At 37.4% G+C, this 27,587-nt stretch overlaps 1 protein-coding gene across 2 annotated transcripts in view; it reads left to right on the forward strand.

The window, feature by feature from the left end:
- The window catches only part of pdlim4 (PDZ and LIM domain 4), a 70,202-nt gene that overhangs the window by 22,465 nt on the left and 20,150 nt on the right, over nucleotides 1-27,587 (forward strand). For both annotated transcript variants that reach the window (XM_028466066.1, XM_028466065.1), the window contains 2 exons: nucleotides 11,791-11,942; nucleotides 22,913-22,994. In XM_028466066.1, the coding sequence (XP_028321867.1) occupies nucleotides 11,875-11,942; nucleotides 22,913-22,994 (150 nt within the window). In that variant the 5' untranslated portion in view covers nucleotides 11,791-11,874. The remainder of the gene's footprint in view (nucleotides 1-11,790; nucleotides 11,943-22,912; nucleotides 22,995-27,587) is intronic.

Here is a 27,587-nt window from a genome sequence, read left to right on the forward strand (position 1 = left end):
ATCTAATAAAACTCCTTGAGACATGGTTCCCAAACTTTTCACAGTCCTGTAGACCCTAACCCTTTCAGACATTTAACCTGAAGCCATGTACACCATATATATATATATATATATATATATATATATATATATATATATATATATATATATACATGTATAATTAATAAAAATAAAAAAACAAGAATAAGAATATTCTGTAAACACAAGACAAAAATCTTATTCAGACTTACCATTCATTTGCTTTATTTAACTAATTAGCATACTGGTATTTTAAGTGGGAAACAAATGTCTTTTATTTTGGTAAAAGAAATCTACTAATCATGTATTTAACATATTTATCATCCTGAAACTGTGAAATGCAACTTGCTACAACTTTAATAGAATAGAATCCTTTTATTGTTATTTTACAAGTACAACAAAATTACGCGAGTCCTTCCAAACAACATTCAACGACACTTCAAAGATTCAAGCCAAACAGACACAATCATCATATAAACAATATAAGGTATGGTAAAAGTCTGTCAGAATAAAAAGTTAATCAGTATAAAAGTTCATGGGTATAAAATACTAAAAAGAGACAGTATTTCATTATCCATATATTAGTAGTAATATATCGGATATTGATATCGGATATCAGTCTGATATCAGCCAGAAAACGAATATCGGATTTTATCGGACTGCATCTAAAATCACCGATATGAGCTCGCCGATAAAAATTTTCCGCTCCAGCACTTCTATCCATAGGTGACTGTGTTTCACACTCCAACAAAGTAACCTACTGCTGCTGACTGTTGTTCTCTGTTTGAGTGACATCACTTGATCAAGCCTTTTCTAACATTCCACACGACAAAATAAGTAATAAAAGTATGTATGATATCGTATCAGATCAATATCAGTATCAGCCGATTTGCAAGGCTGCAATATCGGAATCATATCGGAAGCGAAAAAGTTGTATCGGGACATTCCTAGTTAATGAGAAGGGTGAGGTTGAGAGGATGCACACAACTGCATGTTTTGCTGAATTTCATATTTGCGTAAAAAAAAAAAAAAAAAAAAAAAAAGAGATAGTCTCTGGGCTTTGCATGTGTAATGTGTGGCAATGCACAGAGGCTCCTGACTGATGGTTGATTTATTCTGGTTTCCAATGTCGTCACGCTGTTTATACATTTTAATTACGTACCCCCAATGACAATTTGCGTACCACACTTTGGGAACATAGGCTGTAAGACTACTAAATAAAATGTGTTGAATCTGTTGAAAACTAGTGTATTATTGTTGGTGTTCTTGGTATTTATATTGGGCTACTTTCATAACATAATTAACCATAGTTAAATATATTTGTTGAAATGGTGATTTAGGAAAATTTTGTGAACTTCCACGACCCCTCAAATATGGGTCAAGAGTCAGCATGCTGGCAGTGGTTCTGGCAGTAGCCAATGGTTCATCCCAGCCAGGGTAAACACAGCCTGATCTTTGCTGCAGGGCTTGCAAAGGGGACAGGGGAATGGAGGGATGGTGGGAAGGGGGGAAGGGGGGTGGTTGCTGACATTTGTTTTTCATCAGAGTTCAACGGTGCTGCTGAGGGATTCCAGGTGTTGCGCTCAGCTGTACCACCAGTCCCAAACCGACCCTCTAAACACAGGGCGCTCGCCCTTCAAACTGGCGGTGTCATTTTTAGATTTACAGCGTCCAACTGACGACTCACCCAGAGTGCCCTTTGTTTTTACACCTAACATTATATATTCACTATGTGGTGATGCAATGATCAGCTGTAACGGGTGGTTTGTGATAGAGTCACAAAGTGCCAAAGTCTTCGGAAGAGTTACATGTGGTTTATGGTTTCAATGTTCACGCATTAGTAGAACTCACTTTTTAAACTTGACACCTTTGATTCCTTCTGTGAAAACTAAAGAAACAATGCATATTTTAACCAAAAGTTGACCAAACATAGGCAATATATTCTCAGTTCAGTCCCCATACTACAGTTTGCCTCCTCTCATGCAAGAAGTATTTTGCAGGGCGTCTCTTACATGCACACTGAACATCTGTAATAGTCAGTTTGACATGCAGACAGCAGTTTCAGTTTGATTTCATTGTGATACTAATGTAACTCAATTCTCTGGAAGAGCTGCTTATACGCTCTATCATGTAAATGGGGGTTTTGAGTAAAGTCCAAACTATTGGGTTGTAAATCAGACAAGATAGCAAGTGCTTTGATGCAAGTACATTTTAACAAAGTGTACTTAGGCCATAAATACACAACTGGCCATAAATCCCTTCTCTTCATCCAACCATTTGTACATCTTCATCTTCTATCTTAACAAACAGTGACTTGCAAAAGTATTCATAAACACCATGATACATGTTGTTGAAGTAAAGAATAAAAGCTAAACTGGCGTGCAAAAGAACGCTGAGTAAACCTACTCACACTTAGCAGAACACAGAGACTCTGCTAAAAAAGACTAGGGGTGTGACCAATTCCTAAAAAAGCCACACCTCTTAAATCATTAGTATTATACTAGTTTATAATATCCCAAGTTTAGTCCGGAATATCAGTTGGAAACAAAAAATAACTTGCTTCTTTCAGGCAAACTTTTTGTTTCTGCTGCAATACGTTTGGATATTCCTTTTCTTTTTATGTGAATGTTGCAGAAAACACCCACTGGCCGATACTTGGGCTCTCCTGCTTCTCTGAAGGAATACAACACGGTGATTGGTATAGAGATGGTAACGATGTAGCCAATGGGAAAGCAAAGCATGTGCATGAAAATAAATATAGTTCCCTAAAAAGAACAAAAAACACTGAAATATTTGTTCTTCTCGTCTTAGACCGTATACTGCCGCCATGGTTACTAATGATTGTGCTCTGTTGGTAGATGCAACCAAAATCTTTCTGAGAGTGTGCAGAAACTTAGAAGAACCATGAAATGGCCTTATTTCTTGATATGATTCAGTGCTGCAGCCATATTAAAGTATCAGCATTCTTGATGCACAGTGCATGCCCCAATCCAGTAGTAGGATACCTGAAACCTAGAAAAGGAGATACAAATATTGAGGGCATCCGATTATCTGCAATCTCTGAAAATGGACTGAATATAAGGAATTCACTACCTGAAACAGAAATGCCAATATATATATATATATATATATCAATCAATTGGAAATTGCACTGTGACACATGATATACACTCATAATCATGTTTTGGGACAGTATTACATTAAAAATAATTTTTCACTGTTTCACTGATGTTTCCTGAAGTGGAAATAGGCAATATACTATATGACATGGACTAAACCTTCACACTTGCGGACAGTATCACACTTTTCCCCAATATTTTATACCATAAAATGGGTGTCCTAGTGACTAACAAGTGCAACAAAATGACGTATATGTCACGCTCTACGTAATCTTGTGTGATTTCATTGTGCTGTCAGCGCACTTCTACTGTGGAGAAATTAATTGAAATAAAAGTGAACTCAGTGAACTGTATTAAGCATGTTGGGCACGATTTTGGAAAGTTTAAGTCAGTATTGAGATCTAATTGGGGTAAGCCAATGAAAAAGAAAGAGAACTGATGTGGAAATGGGTTTAATTTGAAACTAAATTGAGGACATTTGAAAAGGAAAATAGGACGCTCTATTATACATACAAAAGAAAGTAGATTGTTTTTGTGGTTTTATGGGAGGTCTGTACAACCCAGAATTATCTGAATAATGTCAGAGTGTCTCCAGACTGTTATGATAGGATTAGGAAAGAAAAGGTGAAATAAGAGCTGTTCTCTTCAGATAGAGAAGTTCTCACAATCATTGTGCCTTTATCTAATCTATCTAAATGGGAAATGTTGTGTAACACCTGCATTTTGAGGTAGTACAAGTTTCAAATAGCAGAAAACAAGGTGCAATGGCAGCAGCTGGTTCTGTGCTAATGTGCTAATGTTGTGGAATGAGCTCATTAGGCCCCTGCCAGTCCTACAAGGCTTAAGCCACTTAAAGGCAGGTTTCTGTGACTTCTCTTGTGTTTTGCATGGTGGGTTAGGTTGTTCATTGGTTTCAAGTGCCTGAGACGATTATACAAGCTCTGAGATAACGACAGAAACATTTAGAAAGCATGTGTCGAATGTGACAGTTGTGGTGTAAAGCTTTTTGTAAATCAGTGTCAAACTGACTTCCAGACATAAGGTGACGCAGGACACTTGTCCATCCTGCCAACTGGCAAACAAACTCCTGCTGAGCAGGAATTTACAACCCAGTGAATAATGAGCCTAGAGTAAGTGCACAGTGCAGCATCTCATTCAGCAAATTTATGTTCTTCCAGCTGTGCTGCATGTAAAACTGAAGGATGTAAAATGGTCAGTGCAGCTCCGGATTGCAATGTTTTATTCAAAAATGTACTGAAATCTGAACTTATTTAGCAAATTAGGCGAAAAAGAAAAACATTCTTACAAAAAGCAAGACTCAGTTGTGGACAACGTTCGAGACTTAAGCCAACAAACCCAAGCATATGAGGAGCTTGTCTTAAATTTTATTTTTAGGGATCAGCTGAGGCTTACTGTGTTGAACAGCGAATTATTCTTTAATGCGAACCAGTATCAAACCAGTATTATTCATAGTCTTGTGTTATGAGAAATAATAATACATGCCGTTTCCACTCTATAAAACAGAACCAGAAAATTTAAGACAATAAATGCACAAAAGCATCACTATTTGTTTTTGAAGAACATCCAGATAGTATAAAGTCTCTCCCCACATCTGCAGCTCAGATGAATACTAAAAAAAAAATTGTTCATGTTGTGGTTCCGTCTCTGCAGGGTTCCAAAGTTTGCCCCAAAGGTTGGTGAATCATTTGCATATGTGGTTCATGTTTGTATTAGTAACAATTTGTCAGTATTTTAAAGTGCTTTGGGATTCAATGAACTTATTGTTCGTGTGTAGTGTTTAATCACCAAGTGTGGGTCACTTTAATACCAGACAGGACATGTGACCCGACGCCCTTATGGTTCATTTCTTGAATGTTCCTTATTGCAATTGTCAGTGACTGGTATTTTCTGCAGCCTTGACTTATAGATAGAATGTGTGTACAACAAACGAAGCCAAAGGTATTGCAGATGGTACCCATAAACAACTTCCTGTTGTCATTGAACGCCCTGAGCAGTGGAACAATACAAATCCTTGAGTTTTGTTGTGTTCTTCCGGCGTATATTATCTGATGTGGGAAGCAAGGTGCTGCATATTATTTCCTCGCACATTATTGTGTGAGCAAACTTGTCAAAAATCAGGATTTGTGATTAAACTTAAAAAGTGAGAATAATAGTACGGCACTTAAAAGTTTTACTTGCTCTCAAAGTTACTAAAGTTCAATTACAGTTAATTACAATTACTTTTTTTTTTTTTTTTTTTAATTACAATTACTGAGCCTGAAATAAATAACCTAATAAAACATAACCTTCCTCTTGTGTTAGCTTCCTGTTAGCATCTCATATGACAACGGGTCCTAAATCAGCCGTAAAATGCACTAAAAACAAACATATATCATCTAAATTATTTCCTATCTATTGGTTTCCTCGGTAGGCTTCCTGATCAAAGAAAATATAGGTTTTTAATGTTTTTGGTGTGGGTGTCTGAGTATACCCCCAGATTTCCTTTTTTTAAAAAAATTTTTTAAATGGTAAAATGTGGGAAAGGTTGATATGAATCACATTTTAATCATTAACTACATATTGAACTTTACATTGAACTGTAACAAGATTCTCCAGTTTTGCTTGACATTGTAATTGACAATTTTTTTAGAATTTCATGGCAAATACTTTTACAAAGTGAATTATCTGAACTCAATTACAATTAAATTACGATTATGACAGCAACGGACTTTTAAAATTACCCTTATAATTACATCATAATTGTAATTGATTATCAATTACACAATTACAATGATAATTCACCCCAACCCTGACCAGGGTACACCAAATTCTGTAATATTTCTGTCCCACTTGCTCTCATAATTTGATATGAATATTTGCTTACTCAATGTCCCGAAATCATGCCAAAAAGGCCCAATGGGGATTAAAAAGAACAAGTTGAATCTAGAAAATAATTGTATTTTCCAATGCTTAAAATTCTAACCAGGATGCTAAAATCTTACCAAATCTCGCCAGATCAATTACAACCGAGCACTCAGAATTTGTGCTGTACTGTATATGCTAAATACGTTTTGTAGCTCTTGATACACATTAAACCACCTGTGAGAAAATATTATGAAAATGTGTAATAGTTTCCTAAAACATAAACTGTAGTTGTGGGTATACATACAGTGACCGATTCAGGAAGTGAATTCTGTCATTTCCGTCCGTTTTCCCAGTCGTTCTTACAGCACATCAATGCAGTACAAGCTGCTTCCGTTTCAAATGAATTCATTGAAATCCAAGCCCACTTGTTTAATCATCGTCATCACTCTTTTGTATCTGTCTTGGCAGATTCAACCTCTTTGTTTTAGTGTGATCAACAAGCATGGTTTCCACAGCTTGGCTGAGGTCATAACCATGCTTCCTATCACAGGTCTAACAAGAGAACAAAAGCGTCTGTCACATTGCCAGGAACTATTCTTTGTGCCGAGACTAGTGACTTGGCACTCCAATCTAGCTGAAATGGTCGCTGTGGGATTTAATTATGGGAACAGTATTTCAGAGTGACATAAGGAATAAAGCTCAAAGCTAAGCAAGCAATAAGAGTTGTTGATTTCATCACATACAATTACTGATTTCAATAAAGTCAAGTATTTTATTGTAGTCTTATTTTACTTTGTTAGTCAATAACTTGTCATAGTAAATGAAACACGCAACATCTGAAAAATAATATACATTATTCATAACAGGTCACAGCTAATGGATCTGGATCTGCTGTGGCTGTTGGGCACATTTTGGCAAACATCAACCAATATCCTTAACATGAACAGTATTTGGGATGGAGAGAAAACTTTAGAATTGAACAATATTGAAATAATATTTTGTGTTGAAATAGCCAATGACAGATTATATATATGAGGATTAATTGTACCTTAATGGAAAATTATGTAGGCTTACAGCAATGACGACAGCTGTCGTGATTGTTTTATTGTTTCAATCTCGATGATTAATAAAAAAAATGGCTTCTTCTCAACGTATTACGTCGGCAGCTGTTTTGGGAAGGCTGCCAGTCATTTCTGAAGTATGGAGCAGAGCTCTCAACACTCAGACTCATGTGATGAATGATCTTAAAAGAACATTTACACAGAATTGAATCAATCTTGGAGAAGTTGAATGCTCGGCTTGCTAGTTGAAAGGCCACCTTAATGGATTACCTGCTGAGTGACCGGGACTAAAGGCTAATGAAATTGAGCTAGCTTGAATAGAAAAGTTATCATCTGTAGCTCCCAAAGCCAGCCGCTCAAGGTCGTCTCATCTACACCAGGTTGTTGTGCAGAAAGACGCTTTGTCACGCCCACACCCCCCTTCCCCTCCTCTCCCCCACCACCACCTGGAACTTTTTTCGAGGTCGTCACACGTCATCTGACTGTATCAGGAAGGAAGCAAAAGGTTCATACTTCAATGACTTTGTCCGCCCTTCCTTTGTCCTCCTTGCAAGGCCGGTAAATCGTCCACAAGAGGCTGCATGTGCGCGCCCCCCCAGCGTTTGGCAATCCTTTTTTTTTTCTCCACTCTGGAGAAATAATTAGAATAAATTTAATCATTTTGGGGTGACACATGGCAGTCATTTTTAACAGCTTTAACTGTCAAAGTTTGTGGATCAGTTGTTGATTTCCATAAAATTCAGCTTCAGAATCACTGAATGATTATTCAAGATACTAATACACTTCTAATTTCAATAATGTTGACAATATAGCAACATTATTGGCTTGCCTGTTATGAAAATGGCTTTAGCATTAGCTAAAGAAAAGAATGAAAATTAGCATGGTCTGCCATGCTACTTGCTGAGGCAGGTCGACCGAAGAAGAAGTACATTTACGTCAAAGGCCGCTAGACTTGTTATTATGTCACATGACATGCTCAGTGTAGAATCAGCACATTATGATTCTGTCTGAGCTGCATAACTCGACACAACCATCACGTCTCCCCACTTGGGAATGTATGTGTCACATTGATATGCATTCAGGCCTTTTGTGGTACTTAACATACCACTGTGTATCACATGCGTGTGTGTGTGTGTGTGCGTGCGTGCAGTTTTTTTATGGCTTGACCCTGAGGTGATGTTACTCACTCAGTGTGCATTGGTTGGGGGGGGGGGGGGGGGCTTGAACTTTGTTCCACCATGACACAAACCAGACTCAAACCCATGAGACAAACATTTACCATGCATTCTTATTGGCAGGGTCACACACTAAATGATGGGGGGGTCAAACAATAACATGGCGTCATGGGTCTGTCAACAGATGCTTGTTTCAACCACTCGGTCACATTTCCTTTTCCCCTGCGAGCTTTTGTGAAAGGCTTGGAATTTCTGAAATTCAAAAAGTAAGCTTTTGCTTTTACCATATACTGTATATATATATATATATGACTGTCCCTATTTAACCGGGACAGTCCCGGTTTTTCAGAGTTACATCCTGGTCAATTTCCCCCAAATCATTGATTTGTCCCAGTTTTTCACAAGCTCAGTCCCATTTGGTCTGTTGCTGTTGACTGAAAAGACTGAAAGCAGCAGCGCATTTTGCTTAAAAACGTGATCTCTGTCGACTGTGAGCTGTCAATCACAACAGTTGCCATAGTAGCGCTTGCAGTATAAACCAATTAAAAAGCTAAAAATTCTTCCACACTTTTGCAACTTGATACTGATTGGTCAATGGCATTGACAACATTATCTGTTTGCTTTGTTCATGATTTCTCTTTCAACATGCCAAAAAAAAGTTTTTCCGATTATTCAAAGCAATTTTATGTAAACTTGCTTTTTTTGACTGATGGCCATTTAAAATTTGGTTCAGCCATTGGAAGAATACATTCCATCCAAAAGGAAGAAAAATAAATGTCATTTATGTGACCCTGGTTTCTTTTGAAAATCTGTCGTCTTCTTTGGTAAAATTATTGTCCCGGTTTTGAGTTTTAAAAATCTGGTCACCCTACATATATAGCAACTTTTTATGATAAGATGTGGTATATTTGCTTGTTTACCAGATCTGAGTCAATTGCATTAGGCTTGTCAGAAGCTTTCAAGTCCAAATTCCTCATCTGAACCGCATGACTCAGCTATTTGAACTTCATGGACCATGAACTTGTGTGCCTTTGCTCTTAGGAAAGCCCTTGTCGTCAGCGATCACGCTTCTTTATGCACAAAAACATCCTCTCTCCCTCTTGGGGGGTTATATTTATTATTTCAGATCCTTAACCAATCTTATCTCAGATCAGATTACTAACATGTGTTTGTGTAGATATGTTTTCTCCAAATATTTCCTGACACAATAGATGTCAGCATGGATTTGTGATGGTAGAAGGCATTAGACGACAGTGTGGGGTCTGTCCGTGGGTGTTCTGGTATGAAGACAAATAACCTTAAAGTGTGGGACAATATATCCTTAAAGGCCAGAAGGAGGATTATTCATCAACATTTGACGTACAGGGCGATCTTCAACAGGAAAGTCATCCTAAATGAGCTCCTCCATGTGTATTTAAAGTCACAGACAGTCATTTTAGTTTTTAAGCTCTCAATGGGCCAAAGTGCTCACATTTCAAATAGCCTGGTATGGAATAGTTCAGTTTTTACTCCCTCTTTTTATATAAAAACAGTTTGCAATATAATACTGATGACTTAATGACATTTAGTAAAAAATGTACTAAAAAAGAGTGATTCAAGTTGACAGAACATTTGGATGTTGTAACCTCAACTTAAAGAAGAACAAAAAAAAAGCCAGTGTTTTTCTTTGTTTATCTTAATAGTGCTCATATTTAAAGTTGAAAGTTTGTTAGAAAATATTTGCTTTCAGCTGCTGTCAATCAATAGATGGAAACATTGCAACCCCTGTAACAAAAAAAAAACCCCCAAAAAACTTTATATCTCGTGAATTTTTGCTTCTAGTAGTAGAAATCGGCAATAATTTGGTGCTTAGTTCTTCTTCAAATGCAATGCTTTTTCAATGTTTACCCACTGACTCTTTTTTAAAGTTTTGGATAGTTATTAACAATTCCTACATGGCTTTGAATCTACTTCTGTGATGAACTGTCTGATAAAGTACACCCCCCATTAGAATTCATCATGGTGTGTCCCAAAGCCAAATCCGTGAGAACTACTGTCATTGGGTGTTACAGGAAGAGCGATGTCATTATGACAATTTATATTTTGATAAATATTATCCAACTTGACAGCTGGCCTATGTTTTACCATTGATCCCCAGCTTATGGTTTATACGGATCCTCCCCAGTTTTTGGTTCTCAAACTTGTTTTTATAGCAAAGACGTGTATTAGTGTATCAAATTTTACATGACACATTTACTTGTTGACTTGGTCTTTTAATGAAGGTAAAATTATCTACGTTGCACTTCACTGGTAATCCTCCATGTGGAGCTTATGTGCATATAAAATTAATTACATTTTTTTTTTTTTTATTCGGTTTTTTAGAAACATTAATCAATTTGTTTTTCAGAAAATATTTGTTTTTAAATCCTGTGAGGAAACAATAAAGACTAATAAAGAAGAAAACCATAATTAAACAATGTAGTATGTCAAATAAAAAAATTCATTTAAAATAATGAGTAAACTACAATTAAAAGGTATATATAAGTTGCAGAGGTGACCCGATCCGATATCGACATTGGATATCGGTCCGATATTAGCCTGTAAACGAATATTGGATAATGGATGCAAATTTCCGGATTATCTGATTTTTTATTTTTTTTATTCATTTTTTATTTATTTTATTCAATTGTAAAATACTGTAGATATTATGTTGAAGTTTGAAATGTAACCAATTGGTGAATAATAAATGGGTGAGTTTTTCTCATACCTACTGTACTGCTGCTGACTATCAATTGATCAAGCCTTTACTAACATACCACACTACAGAATCAGTAATTATCATTTTTTATTAAAGAAAAATATGTTTGATTCATGCGGTATCGGCTGACACGCAAAGGCTGCAATATTGGTATCATATCGGAAATGAAAAAGTTGTATCGGGACATAATAAGTTGTACTGACATGGATTATTCTGACTGCTCCTTTTTATTTATTTATATTATTTCACATAAAGATGAATGAGAGCAGCATTAATGTCCCCCAATTTTCCCTCAGGAATCAATATTTAACTGAATCTGAGCAGTTTTATTGATTAAGTTTTGATCAACTTAAATTAAGTGGAACCTAAAAGGGTAAAGGGCCACATTTTTACGAATAGAAAGTGAGAAAAAAAAAAAAATACAAAAAAATCCCAAACATTTGAGGTACAGTTTTAGGTTTCAAACCTCTGGATTTAAAACCATTAGGAGTTTGATGTATACAATTTTGAAGGATCTCAAATGTCCAGAGTTCTGCTTCCATTCATCCCATTTTGATTCAAAAGCTTAGAGTGGCCCCTCATTTCATGCTGTCATTGTTGCTATAGCTTTTGAAGCGTAAACCCAGTAAACCCAGAGTTCTGCCCAAGGCAATCTTACAAAAAATATAAAAAAGCTGCTTTTGTTGGATTTGGTCTCCGTGTTGATTTTTCTTTTCTCCTTCTTTTGTTGACACTTATAATAGGTCTCTCTGTTTTTTTTCCCTTTTTTCTGGTGTGTGTACGTGTGTGTTTGTGTGTTTGAATGTTATCTTTAGGTAACACCTGGAAGCAAAGCAGCCCAGGGTGACATTCGTCCAGGCGACACTATCCTCGCTATCAACGGTGACAGCACTGAGCTCATGACACACATGGACGCTCAGAACAGGATCAAAATCTGCACACGTCAGCTCACCCTCAGCATCTACCGGTACGAAACTGCAAAAAAACACAATTTTGAACATCCCTTCAGTAGATCTATGCAGCAAACACTATTAGGGATGTCCTGATCCAATATTAATTGTTGATATTAATCCGATATCAGAAAAAAAAGCAGAGTATGAGATTATGTTAGATTTAGGGTGCTTAGGGGGTGCTTAGGTTTACCTTGGATTTCATTAACTCAGTCTTTTTCAAACTTGGGAACTTTAGGGATTTGTAATCTATTGGTTTTACACATTCACTGTAATTCACGTTCCATAATTTCTTCTACATTGTTCTTTTTTCTATAATTCTGTTTTATGACATATTGCATTTTTTTTTTTTTAATTAAAGTGTCCTTGGGTGGCCTGAAAGGCACTTTTAAATAAAATTAATTATTATTATTATTATTATTATTATTATTATTATTATTATTATTATTATTATTATTATGTTGGCCTGCTTCTAAAATAGATAAATCATTTGTTTTTTTATGGTCTTTTAATTTAATTTTTATTTTTTATATTCAATTGTAGAATATGCTAATGTTGAAGTTAAACTAGGGGTTATTTTACACTTAAAAAATAAAAAGGATATATTTAAATTGTTTTTGTGGTGTTGTAATTGAATTAATTAATTAATTTCATTCAATGGTAGAATATTATTATGTTTAAGGTTCAAATGTATGTAATCCCACTATTGTTCTCTGTTTGAGTATTATCACTCAATCGAGCCTTTTCTAAGATTCCACACTACAAAATAATTAATACAATTATGTGTGATTCGTCCAAATATTAAATTTATATCGGCCGATACTCAAGAATGTAATATCCGTATTGTATTAGAAGTTAAAAAAGTTGTGTCGGAACACCCCTAATGACCATAAATCATTGGTTTTCACCATAGATTATGAGTTTTCATGGGAATTTCACCATTCTAAAAACCTGAATGACATGCTTTCATACAAGCCATGAACATACACTATTTGTGTGTGTGGTGGGGCTGTCCAGCCTGAGTCATAGCGACAGATGACAGCTTTACGATAGTCCATACTGCCCCTTCAGAGCGCCATCAAAGTCAATGAGGCTTAAACATACAACGAGTCAGAGGGCGACCTTTTACAAATAGACTTCACAGCACAATAATTTGCTACTTCATGAGATGGAAACTTGTTTTCCACATTTGTGTCTATTGCATCCCTTTCAGACTTTGGCACGGTTTGACCTTAAGCAGAGGATGTGAGTAACATGTCCCTGTCAACATGTTGTAGCTGAATGGAAATCATCCTTGAAGTAATTAATGACATATGAGGCAGAAGGGGAAGGGGTCAGGGGCTTTAGAACCAAGGGAAAAACTGAAATGTCAGTTACTTTCCGCATCTCTATTACATGGTTGCTTTGGGTTGGAAAAGTGTAGAAGGAATCTGGCAACCGCTAAAAACGCTGCTTGCAGATGGAGAACACTGTGTGGTTTCAGCCAGAGTTACATGTGACATTTGCCAACTGGTGCTTCAGCTTTTCAGCTCTTTCCTTCTAGGGCAACAAAACGTCAAGTCTCTCCTCTTTCATCTTCATCTATTTTTCTTCCCTCTCTCAGTTTCTCTCTCTCTCTCTCTCTTATCTAATAACAGTAGGCACTCAGAGCATGAAGTTGACCTGTAGTTACAGTACAAAAACAGCACTACTTCTGGAGTAATTGCAGCCTAGCAAGGCGAACAAAAGCAGTGATAGTCCACGAGCATTTAGTCAGAACCATTTATTTGTATATTAAACAGGTATACAGTTGAATTGTCTATTTACTGTATATTAAGGTCAAATCAGTGTTTTTAAAATAAACCTAAAGCGATCCTGGGGTTGTAAGAATAACTTATCACACATCGTAAAATACGGTTTTGATGAATGCAATAACAATGGCAGTTAAATTTAGGGTGCTTACGTTAACCTTGGCTTTCATTCGCTCAGTCTTTTTCAAACGTGGGAACTTTAGGGGTTCGCAATCTATTCGTTTTGGGCTTACAAAATCATTTTTAAAAACGTGTTGCGGCATAGGATGCAAAAAAGCAGAAAAAGGCATGTCTATTCCTCTAAAATAGATCTAAAACACACAAGGCTTGACTTCAAATATCTTTGACTGTTGTGAGTTTATAAAGTAGTTCTTGTAGCAAAGTGTCATTGTAGGGTTTTGAACTTACTGTACACTATTGTTTTTTCTCACTGACCTGTTTAAAATATTTCTCCAATATAGAACCATCAAAGAAAGCTTTGTTGTACGTGATCAGCCCTTCTTAATTTCCTTTAACAAAGCCATATAACTAGAGAGTGGACAAGGCAAGCAGCTGGAATTTGACCTTTCCTTGGGATATAGCTTGAATAATGACAGCGTAAGCTGCTCTGCTGCTGGACAGGAGGAGGATATGGCATGTCCGGGAGAATGGTATGCACCTTTGGCTCCAGTGCACGGAGCTGAAATGACCTGCTTGTGATGGGAAAGGAGAGCAAAGAAGAATAGCTGCTGTTACAGTAATGTTGATCTGGAACTTTTGGATATTGATTAGAGACAAGCAGTCCATAAGAAGTTTAGAGGAGAAGTAGAAGTTAAAGAGGAGAATCATTGGCCGTGTTTCCGTTTTCGCTAAATAAAAGCGATATTTCTAAATGTCGACAAAGTACAATTGCGCTTTGAACGTGTTTCCATTGAAGGTTGTTTTAGTCCTCCTTATAACACTCCGTATTCCTTTGTTGTTTCACGTCTAATGTGGCAGTAATAATTTTAAAGTATAATGCTAAGAAATGTCCCGGACTTCTCTTTTGTTTACACGTACCGCACCATGTTTTCTCATAGAGCAGTGGTCATATGACCACGTACGTCACGTTCTGTGATGTGCATTTGCGGAAAAAGTGTTCCCATAGCGCTTTTGCGACACATTTCAATATCGTATGAAATACCTCCTCATGGAAGCGTAAAAACTTTTTAGCGATATTTAGGTGTTTTTTTCGAAATTCAAGTGTTCCCATTGTCAGTTTTTATTGCACTATTTCGATTTTTCAAGTTTCCAAGAGTAATGGAAACACAGCTAGTGATTCACAAGCTTCTATCCTATGTTTTTTTTTGTGCTTATTTAATTCTTCCAATGTGAAGAGCAGCTCTGGACATGATCCTGCTGTTTTCCACTTTATTGCCTGCTGTAAATAATGCTTTTCTAACATACAGTAAATGAGTAAGAAATATACAAGATCTACTCCCTAAGAAATGCTATGCTATATCCCCTGTTGTAATAGGCCATCAAGAATGAAAAGTTACAACACATTTTTTTGTCGAGCCCAAATGCCAAATGCACATCATTGTTAGCACTTCTTTCATAAATTTTGTAGTGTTTCCCGTCAAGGAGAAAAATAGGTCAGAGCGTTGGCTGATATCCCCACACAAGCACTTTTTATGTTGCCAAATTGTCTAAAAGCTTATAAAGGACAAATAAAAGGATTTATGGGCTGTGAAAAGCCATCGGTTTGTTTCATGTATGTCAGTAGGTAAAGCTTTAAGACCTTTGTTAGCGTTTATCTTGTCAATGGGTAGTTCGTGTTCATCTAAATATGTGTATGCATGTTTCTGATTGGCATTCATTTGCAATAAGGGATTTTCAGTCTTTGGAAACTTTTTTTGTGGGTTTCAGAAATAACTGTGAAAATTTAAAACTGCACCCATCTATCCAAGAGTCATCATATTAAAAAGGGACTCAGGGAATCCATGCTGATTCACAAGAAATTCATATTTTTGGAGAACAGCCTTTCTCATTAAAACGGTCTGTCATAAAATACTCCAAAAACTCACAAGAAACCAGAGACCTGTAATTTAGTGCTCCTACTGGTGACCTAATATGTGCGTCTACACGTCTGCTGTGAACCAAAATTACAGTTCACTGGATGCATTGGAGTTTGAGGTCTTGTATAACAGAAGAATGTTTCTTTGTAATGGGCCCGTGTGTGTGACTTTCATAGCTCACATATTTCTGAAGTTTTATAGGGGCTATCAGCATCTGGGGCTTTTGTTCGGTGAACCAGTGTTTTCATTAAAGATGAATGAGTGGCATCATTAAAAAAAAGTATTTCATGTTAAGATATGTGCACTCTGGAAGTTTTTTCTTTCCTATTTCAAACAAACACAGAGGTTTCTTAAGGGGGTTGTTAAAGTATAACTTTTTTAGTTAATGCATTGAAGCATAATATACAGAGAAATATATTGATTTTCAAAACTATTTGGTTTGTAACCAAAACTAAAGAAAGCTACTACTCATGTTTGCACTGATTGGCATTGAGGCCAATTAAACTCAACGGCAAAAACAAACAATAAAACAATCTTATTTACAAAATCCATTCACACTTTTCTACCTTTTTGCAAATAATGCATAGAGATGTTTACTTGGATCTTTCAAAGGTTCGAGTTATTGATAATTTCCAGAAAAACAATTCAACTTAAATCAGCATCTGTGGCAGTCAATGGTACCTTTACCAAAATAGACCCACCATTGTTTTTTTTTTTAATATGTGCTTTATTAAGTTAAAGTATATTTCCCACTGATTACAATCCCCAATAGCCCTTAATAGAGGTGTTGTTTATCTTTCTTCCTGCATTGGTCTGTACAAACATCTGGACCAGAACATTTCTAATCATGATGTCAGATCAGATGACAGGGTTCCTCTTAGAGTATATTGTGTCTTTTCTTGTCCACTATGTATAGCCTCAAAGTCAGAGTCTGTAAAGACATGAACCAGCTGAGGATGAAGCTTTTTAAACTATGTTCCTGACCCTCAACATGCTGTTACCCAATGTTGACCATTAATCATCATCTTCTCCAGATATTGTCTCTTTATCTTGTTTCATTATGACTCTTCCATTGCACCTTTATCCCAGCAGTTGCTCTGTCTCTTGCAGAAAGCCTCTTGGCTTCATCGGCCTTAAAGATGGATTGCGGTGGTTGAGATGAGTGTTTTCACTACTTGTCAGTTCCTTGGAAAGAGTTGTGCTGGGGTGGCAAGTTAAATGTGGCGAGAAATGACTCAAGACTCTTGGATTTACAGTGACTGTGCTTAATGCTCTCTCTCTCTCTCTAGCACTTTTTTTGGTCCTTTAAATACTCACTGTGCTGTCATTTCTAAATGTATCCTTACATGGGAAAGAAATATTTGGGTTTTGTCTAGACTGGTGAAGGCGGAGGTGCTTTTAGTTTCAAGCTTTCAATCAAAGTGTAGAAAAATATCACAGACAAGCATCGACCATCAGTTTTGTCATTAAAGGGGGATTAGCTTGTGCTTTATACTAAAACTGATACATCCCCTTTTAAATACAGTCACTTGAGTATGCATAATATTCTACAGAATTAAAAATAAAGTCTTAATTTTGGATTTATTTCATGGATAAAACATGAAATTAGATTTTCGATCAGTTTATTATGTTGGCAGCAGGAAAGTAATGTCATATAAATGTCAAGTTGTCATATTCACCTAAATTCGCCGAAAAATCACATTTGTAGACAGATAGCCTAGTGTAGTATTGCATAGTTTCCATGTGAATTACCACATGTACCCTTGATTTATGTTTTTTTCCTCCCAAAAGTATCCATCTTCTTTCTGAAGACCCAACTGTAAAAATAAATGTGATTTTAAATTCAGGCTAGTCAGTGTTAGCTGGGTTGGGGTTAAGCTCTTGGAGGTCTTGCGCCCCCGCCCCGACCTCGTCTCCCTCGGCCTCTTGGCGCACCCCCCCCCTCCTGGATCTTCGTCCTCGGGATGAACAGGACACGGGCTCGTAGTCCATATCAGACCCCACAAGACTCTCCTCTTCAAAGCTCTAAATGCACCAGTAATAAAAAAAAACATCAGCTTAGATGCTACACGATAGCTTGTTTATTAGCCTGCAGCATAATAAAGTTAGCTATAGAGACGCTCGTAACGTAACAGAGACACAAAAACATAATCCTTGTATTACAATTGGCTTTACACATTCTTTTATAAATGTTTACTTTAAAGGCACACCGCTGACTATTTGACCTAAAGAGTTGACCCATATGAGTTATTTTAAATGATTCCTCAGATGTTCCGAGCGGGGCATCCCTCTTGAAATACCGACCATGTAAGTTTGGAGAGACGGACCATCCTTGGCCAGGTCATGTGACCTGGAAAATGCTTGGAGAATGTTTCACTTTACGGCAGTGACCACAGGCTTGAATATACACAGTTCCCATATGAAGTCACAACATATGGGCATTTCCCGACCTGGCACCATTGTTTGTTGATTTTTGCAACAGTGCTGCGGCGCTTGTGGCCACTAGGGGCGCTTGACGTGAAAATACAGGTCTAGCGCCCCCTAGTGGCCAACAGTTACACAGTGTGCTTTTAAGTAAATAGATTTTCACTTACCGGTGGTGAGTCTGACATAGTGGGAAAAAGTGCAAATCTTCTTTTCTAAAGTAAGGTTGTATTAGCGATGCCGACACCAACTTGTAAACAGAGCTGTGCACGAGTAAAACTGGGCTTGTGCACGCTCTCTCGCACATGTTTAAAAGGCATTTCCTCTTGGGAACAGGTAGAGTGTTACGCTTGTGCATTTTTTCAAAAAGTGGAGAGGGCATTTCTTTTATAAACTTTGGGAAAATCCTCCTCTATACCTTTAAGAATTTTCAATTAGCATTTAGCTAATTGAAATTGGTGGTGGTTGTTTTAACAATATAGTTTATTTATTGAGTGAAATTATGAAAGTAGCATTTGCTAGTACCAACATACTGTTGCTGTTTATGACAACATACAGTACAAGTATTCATGGTGCCTGGAATATAGACAGGGTGATTGTTTTGGCCACTCACCCCGAGGAACAAAGAAAATGGATCATATGCTAATTAAACGGCCGTGACTTTTGCAAACTTTAGATGATTCTGTATCATATACAGTAAAGCCAGTGCTCATCAAGCTTCTATTTCTTTGTACTTTGTTGTTGAAGATCCCATTCAAAATCTAGATATTTCCTTCTTTATCATTTTGTAAAACAAGATAAAACATAGTAACTCGTTCTTCAGTACCACCCGATGTTGACATATACAACCAAGTACATTTGGGAATTAATTTCCAGAAATAAGGAAGAATAGATAAAATAATGAGTAAGATTAATTTAATTATTAGAGTAATGCATTGGGAAAGATGGAACTAAAAGATCATATTGCTTTATGTGGTATACAAAAACAAAACAAAACACCCAAATATGACCATCTTAGACACACCCAGCTTTCACTAGTACCACTGCTGCTTCCAAAATCTCCAAATGCATCTTTTTTTTTGCAATTGATAGGCAGTGTTGCAGAACAAGACGTTTGAAGTACAGGCATAATCCTTCATTCAAAAGCCTCCCAGTGACCTCAGGTCTGTCAACAAGGCCTTCACAGCTACTGTTGAAAAGAAGGATTGGCTCCTCACGGAGAAAACCTTTAATATCTCAGGTTACAAAATAACACAGAAGCAGTTTGAGCTGCGTCTGATGTGTGATCATGGGTGGAAAGTTGTCTCTTTTTTTCACATCAAGGAAAGTTTTTTGGATGAACCCTATAATGAAGTGCCTTTTAATTTGAAGTTGCTGGCTTTTCTGAACCAGGCTCCCGCTATATTCCAGTGCAGCCAAAGAAAACTCATCTACTCAATCATCATATTGCAAGTGGCAAGTTAGGGAAGGGAAAATATGACCAATTGAGAAAAAAAAAAAAACAAAATACCCCAAGATTTTTTATTAAGTGTTAGTGATATGGTCTATGAATTAAGGCTCAGAAAATATGCGTACATGAGTAAGTATGAGAAAAAGAGAACTTTGTTCTCTCACCTAATGTGGTTAGAACCATTTTTAAGTCATTTTAAACTCAAAATTATATATGTTCATTAATGTAGCCATGGTTTTCTATTACGAGCATCTGAAAGTTGGCATAACTTGCATTGTTTTCACGTGTCAAATCTCCAAAATTAAACCCATTACCATCAAAACTAACATCAGTTAAGTTAAAGATGTGGTGTTATTGTATTCCACATATTAAAAAAAGTTATTAAAAACACTAAGAACTGTGTTGGTCCACCTTTAGCTGCAACAAAGAATAGTAAGAGTTTTACCAAAAACCAGAGGAAGAGCTTGCATTACTGCAACAGCTCACAGTCAGCTTTAGGATTGGTTTTAAGATCTTTTTATTGGTTTTTGAATGTCTCAATAACTCGGCTCCATCCTATCTCTGCAAATTTTTATCTTATGAACCCACATGAACCCTCAGTTCCTCTGGCACAGACTTTTTAGTAATTCCCAGAGAAAATTAAAAAATAAAACCCACAGCACTATGCTACTGGTCTGTAGAACAGCCTGCCAGAGAGCCTTGGAGGGTTATAGAGAATATAAAGACTTTTAAGTCACAATTCTTTTCACAAAGTATCTGCTTTTACTGATTTTTTTTGTTCCTTTTACTCCAGTTTTTACTCTGTGGGGCTGCATTAGCCTGCCTGTCATAAGGTACTTCCTCACCTGTTGCTCCACAACCAACCACAGAAATTACACTTTTATCCTAACGGTGTATTTCAACTGTCTGGTTTATGGGGGCTGTGGGTGGCAGGGTCTTTTTGGGATGTTTTTTTTTACTCTTTGTGTTGCTTTACGTGTATTAAAAGGGCTATAAATAAAGGTTTGATTGATTGATGAACAAAATTAAATCTATTTAGGTTACATGACAGGTGTGTTGTATCATTCATTCAAGAAAGCAGAGCCAAGGGAAATTTGGGTAGAGACAATCAAAGGGTTGATGAATGTGAGAGAGCAGTTTGGTGTGCATATAAACTTACATGTTCATTAGTGTTATACGGGAAGTGGAACAAAAGAAGGGACACGTTTCCTGAAATAAACCCGTTTGCCCTGAAATTTCACAAACTGTTGCAAAATGTAAAAGACGGGAAAACGTCCCTGCCAAACCAGCATTTATGGTTGATGTTGGCTAAATATTTTTGAAATCCTAAAATTGCCACCTTTTGACATATTGATTTACACTAAGGTCTATCGTACAATTTGACCACAAACTGCTGGATTCCTCACCATTCCCACACACATTTAAAAAAAAAAAAACTAATTTAATATCATTATGAATTAGTCATTATAGTTTGGCCTTTAGCTCCTTCAATTAGCTGTTTGTGTGGTAACCATCCCAACCAAACATAAACAAGAAGGATTTGGTTGAGTTTCATCCCACGCAGACGTTTAGCACATCCGCCTGACACTCGGCGCCACACAACAGTATCCTTGATAGCAACACCTCCGCGATTCATATCTGAAGCATTGCCTCAGCTCAGCCATCTCTGTGCCAGCTGCAGGCCAATGACCTCACTTCTTTATTAATTTCATCCCTAACGCCTTCAGCCCTTCACACACACACATGCTGTCCTTTAGTTTATCTGCAATATCCTGGTTACTGCTGCTACTGGGAGTAAATAAAGCGTTTATCATCTTCTAAGGCCTTTCATTTTGTGCCCTTTGATTAAAGAATATGGTCTTTAATGTGTACACAAGCAACAGGTCATGCTATTCTCAAAGTGTAGCATTAAAAACCTGCAGCCACCAGTAAACTCGTAATCTTTCTTCGTCAGAATAAAGGTGTACTTTAAAGTTCCTATGTCATCATTTTGGATGTCCTATGTTGCATTTTTTTCTCCAAAGAAAATCATGCAAATACCAGGTGAGAAAATGCATAAATTTCTTTGTATCAGTGCACCATGTTGATGATGTCAGATGGGAGGGTTCCCTGTGCTCTGTCAATTTAAGGCTTTACACATGGCTAAAGCACATGAAACTCTCTCTACTGGAAAACCAAATTTCCAGTTTTTCATGCTGGAATGCTAGTGAATCGGAGCACGAGTTAGCAATAGACAGTAGGCTTGAGAAATTCATTCAACCCTTCAAGTATGAATCCTACCATTTGGGCTATTAGCCTACAAAGAGGGCCACATACAGTGTATTTATGTTGTCGGCATATATATATACCCACAGCGTTCACTTGGCTTAGCCTACAATACCGGATATTAACACCAGAAAAATCAGAGTAAGAGAAGCGACTGGGACCAAGCACGACGGGCTTTTACATATGATCCACGGGCCAGGCCTGGATTAAAAGACAGTGTCTAAGAAATCTTCTGCTTATTCGCATCCACATTGTGTGAGCAAAGTCATGGAGGGATGCAAAAAGTATTCTGTATGCAACATTTCCCACACTTCCCTCCACTGAACACACATTCAGTGCTGGGGTATTCCCTCTATGCTCTTTGCAACTGAGGGAATTCCGGTTTCTTTTTCTCTACTTATTGATATGCCTAAATCTAGTGAATCATCTCGTTGGATCTTAGGTTGCGGTTGAAGGGGGTTTGAAGACAAAGAGGTGGCATTTCGGGTGTGCAGAGTATAGTAACAGGACAGGAACCTGGGATTTTCTGGGTCTGGAGTTAGCATGCAAGCTCGCCAAGTTGTATGATAACCATTTCGTCCTGACTCTTGGCAAATATTGATGTGGTTACCTTCCCTTGAAGGCCTCGTTTCAAAAGGGTGTTAATTGAAAAATAATTTTTCATAAACTTACTATGTGCTTACAGATGTATCTTGCTCCTGAAAGTTTCTCTAAAATCAAATTGTCAGCTTTAAAGACGCTGAAATATTACTTTATTTGTTAACGTTGGATAGAAGCTACAAGTTATTTTGTGAAGCATATTTTCCATCCCACAGTCCTTCAATAAAGTCTCCTTTTACATTTTTTAATTTACAATCCAAACTTACTTTACTTAGTTTAGAAAACTGCCACTCAAGCTTAATGTGGTCTAAATAAGTGGTTAAAATGAAAATCAACTCCTCAGTAAAATTAATTGAAGAGCTTACAAGCTGTAGATGTATCTGATTGACTCATCTCATTCTCTCATGGATATTGTCTTTCAGGTCGGGATCAGTAGACAGAGTTTGGTCGCCTACAGTTAGCGAGGATGGCAAGACAAGCCCCTACATGGAGTCTGACTCGCAGGTAACCCATGTTTACTCTGGATTTCCTCATATTATGAAATAATGAAGATGAGGATACTGTCATAATTTACCTCTACACACAGGCTTACAGTTCAGAAACAATTATAGACCACAAGCTTTTTTTTTTAAGGTAACTTGTATTTTGTATCGTCTTGTGTTGTTATGATTAGGTTTTGTATAGCTAATCGTATTAGCCACAAGGGGGGCTAAGTTACATTTGATGTCATAATTTTGAGGTATGAAATACTTTTTGCGAGTGTTAGGTCTCCCCTCTCTGTTTATGTTGTCAACAAAACACATGGAAACTGGCTCAGCTCTGGATCCATAAATTGCACGTAAACTATCATTCTCATAATTGTGAATGAGATAATGCATCTCACTGTTTGCTGCAATAGGCTCGACATAGACTCTTGATTGTTCTCTAAAAAGTGTGAGCTGCCAAACGGGGAAATTCAAGACATGATGAACTCTCACAGATGCTCTTTTTTTTTTTCAAGTTTTCCACTACTGGCAGGGTAGCAGGTTTCAGAGGGAAGGGAGATCAGTAGGTTTTTGTGTCTGCTGTGAATGCATATATTCTGTGAGCATCAAGACTGTGGGTGTGACAATGAGCACTGTGTGTGTCAGATATGCGAGAGATAACCATTTGTCATGTATTGTTTTGGGGTAGCTGTGGAAACAGGAGACGCATGTGGAGATGGATTTATGTGTCTCTTGTCCTTTGCAGTGGGAATCTATCCTTGTCTAAAAGGGCAGAGCGGGTAGTCAAAGAGCGGAGGGGAAATGTATCCGTCTATCTATAAGTAAATGTACAATGGATTAAAAAGCATTGATTTGTGGTACAATGGCAAAAGGGAGAAAGTTTTAGTGTGAATTATAATAATTATTCTGGCAGTTACAAGAGAAGCTCACTTCTGGCAGTGCAGGAGTTTTCATGTAAGTCGACATATTTTCTCTTAATCTCTTTCCCACCAGAGTTCAAGATACTGTATGTATGATTTATTAATTTGTTTCTCCAAGAGAAGCAGGATTGAATAAAAGTAAGCAAAACTATTTAAAGGCAAGGCCTGTCAGCTAACCTGATACGTTAGCTACAATGTAGAATCAAGAGTGAACAGTAAGTGGACTATTTTGTCAAGAGACACCCAGTTCTTATAATCAGACCGACAGAAAGTGATGTTTTGCCTGCTGCCCACAGTTTTCCACGAAAAGCCATTCTTGATGTCTGTGTGATGCACCTAATGTATTCAACTTATCAATCAAGCTCAATTTTTACTTTGCCCTTCTTTTTTTTTACTAATCAACTGATGGTCCCAAACTGCCATTAAGTTTCATGGCCCTTAAACACTTTACCGCTGCAATAACCTCTTAACCAGTGTTTTTTTTCTTTTCTGGGCTTTAAAAATGCCCTTTAGTGTCACATTTTAATGGATTCAACTTGAAGTACAGCTGGAATTCCCTAAGTCAGTGCCATGCCGGCGTCACGCTTAGGTGGTCTCATCTTAACATGAAAAGAGGAAACATCCACTCCCCGGGGTCATAAAAAAGAACAAAGCTTTCCTTTTTTGTTCCCTTTGGTAGACATTACAGCTTGAATTCCCCCAACAAAACACATTGTTCTTTGGTCCCCAAACTATATTGTAAAAATGTCTTGCTTCTGTGTCTTTCATTTCAAATTCTCACCTTGACTCTATACATCGGAACAATAAGCAGAACCATCAGAAGGTTTCAGTTACCATATTTAAAATTCCCTATTTTGACTGAAAGGCTGCTCTGAAAAGTCTGTGGGTTTCAGTACCTAATTGAAAGTAATTAATTTTAGTTTAAAACGGTATGAGTTCAAGCCTCGATAGGGTTTCCTTTCATTATTTTTTACTTTTCTTGATCTAGTTTTGTTTGGATCTTGGTAATCTGTTTTGATGATCAGTTTTGTTTGTCTTGTAGGTTTAACTCTTTCTGTTTCTTGTCACTAAATAGTTAATCTTTGTACTATTGTATTCTGGTTTTAGTTCTTCTGACCAGGTATGGAATGGGGGTACAGCAACAGTTTGGATTAATGCATTTTCTTTAGTCTTTTTGTAGGAAATTTGCATGTTCTTCCTTAATGTAGGCCTACTTGAGTTTCATTTCCAGAAAACATATCCTCCACGTGTTTATTGAAGGTATTATACTGAATATAAAGTATGACTGGGACCTGTAAACCTAACCTGAACACATGGGTTTGGAATAAATAATTTAATGAGGAATTTATTAACTTAAGAGTTTGGTTCTTGCCCAGACTAGATGTGTTTACCTGTACTGTCAAGTTTAATTCATAGTAAATCACCTATATTTTCAAATGAAAATGAAAATAACTGAAGAAAAAAATGCCTTAGCAGTGAAATGACTGAACATCATCTACATTTCAAAGCTTGCATATCAGTTTTACTTCTGGAATGGTTTGTTCATGCAACTGAAATCTAATACGGAGAGTGACTGGAATTTCAAGTTTTCCAAATGCCTTCAATTAAACTAGTCAGGAGCAGCTTCCAGTTGGTGGGACGTGACCACAGTCAATGTTAAAGTCAACTTATTGGCAACCAGTGTCAGAAAGTTTTCATGGCAGCTAGCCTACTATTGTAGCGATTGTCATTGTAACCGGGTATTATTGCCGTGTGGAAAGAATGAGGCTCGCCAATGAGGAAGTGAAGAGGTCTGGTTCACACGTCATTCTGGTCTTCCAGTCTCGGTCCCTGGAGCTGACAGCTGAAAGTGAGCTCTTAAGGCTGAAATCGGTTGGAGCTGACAGAGAAAGTCCTTGCATGACTTTTTACCAAGTGTGCGCAGAACTGATTTTCCTAGTATGAACCAATGTAGTTTTAAATAGTAGTTAGAAATTATCACAAAGTACAAACATTTAATTTCATAATATCAGCATCAAATTTAGCTCAATTTTAATACGTTTTGGGTAAATTGTGTTAAGCATTATGAGGTTAAAGAAAAGGGTTTGATGGCATGCCAAAGCATGTCAACTGGTCCAAACACTACATAATCCCTTGTTATTGAAACTTAGCCCAGTAGACCATTTTCACCAAGTGTCTACAGACGTCTTAAGAGCAGCTCAGCAAGGAGTCACAATCATCCTTTTGGATCACAAACGCGTGACCCCTCTTATTTGGTTGTTTGTGTTCACCATTAGCCGGTAATCCCCCTGAAATGTCAAAATCTGGTTCGAGAGGTTTTTTTGATGAGACTTTCCTGTCATGGTTGGCTGTCGGCATCCAGAGAATAGATGGAGAAAGAGCAGCTGTTGGAGTTGTTACCGTGAACAGTGGGTATGGAAAGTATTCAGACCCCTTTAAAATTTTCACTCTTTGTTTAATTGCAGCCATTTGCTAAAATAAAAGTTTCTTTTATTTCTCATTAATGGACACTCGGCACCCCATCTTGACAGAAAAACCAAAAATGTAGAAAGTTTTACAAATAATCAAAAAAGAAAAACTGAAATATCACATGGTCATAAGTATTCAGACCCGTTGCTCAGTATAGAGTAGAAACAACCTATTGAGCTTGTACAGCCATGACTCTTTTTGGGAATGATGCAACAAGTTTCTCACACCTGGGTTTGGGGATCCTCTGCCGTTCTTTCTTGTAGATTCTGTTCAGTTCTGTCAGGTTGGATGGTGAACATTGGTGGACAGCCATTTAAAGGTATCTCCAGAGATGCTCAATTGGGTTTAGATCAGGGCTCTGGCTAGGCTAGTCAAGAATGGTCACAGAGTTGTTCTGAAGCCAGTCCTTTGTTATTTTATCTGTGTGCTTAGGGTCATTGTCTTGTTGGAAGGTGAACCTTCAGCCCAGTCTGAGGTACTGAGCACTCTGGAGGAGGTTTTCTTCCAGGATATCTCTGTACTTGGCTACATTCATCTTTCCTTCAATTGCAACCAGTCGTCCTGTCCCTGCAGCTGAAAAACACCCCCATAGCATGATGCTACCACCACCATGTTTCAATGTTTGGACTGTATTGGGCAGGTGATGAGCAGTGCCTGGTTTTCTCCACACATACCACTTAGAATTAATGCCAAAAAGTTTAATATTGGTCTCATCAAACCAGAGAATCTTATTTATCATAGTCTGGGAGTCCTTCATGTGTTTTTTTGCAAACTCTATGCTGGCTTTCATACTTCTTGCACTGAGGAGAGGCTTATGGCCACTTTGCCATAAAGCCCCTACTGGTGGAGGGCTGCAGTGATAGTTGACTTTGTGGAACTTTCTCTTCCTCCCATCTCCCTACTGTATCTCTGGAGCTCAGTCACAGTGATCTTTGGGTTCTTCTTTACCTCTCTCACCAAGACTCTTCTCCCACGATTGCTCAGTTTGGCTGGACGGCTAGGTCTAGGAAGAGTTCTGGTCGTCCTAAACTTCTTCCATTTAATGATTATGGAGGCCACTGTGCTCTTAGTGCTGCAGAAATGACTTTGTTACCTTGGCCAGATCTGTGCCTTGCCACAATTCTGTCTCTGAGCTCCTTGGGCAGTTCATTCGACCCCATGATTCTTATTTGCTCTGACATGCACTGTGAGCTGTAAGGTCTTATATAGAAAGGTGTGTGTCT

The sequence above is a fragment of the Gouania willdenowi genome, chromosome 14 (genome assembly GCF_900634775.1).
Source record: "Gouania willdenowi chromosome 14, fGouWil2.1, whole genome shotgun sequence".
NCBI classification, from domain to species: domain Eukaryota; kingdom Metazoa; phylum Chordata; class Actinopteri; order Blenniiformes; family Gobiesocidae; genus Gouania; species Gouania willdenowi.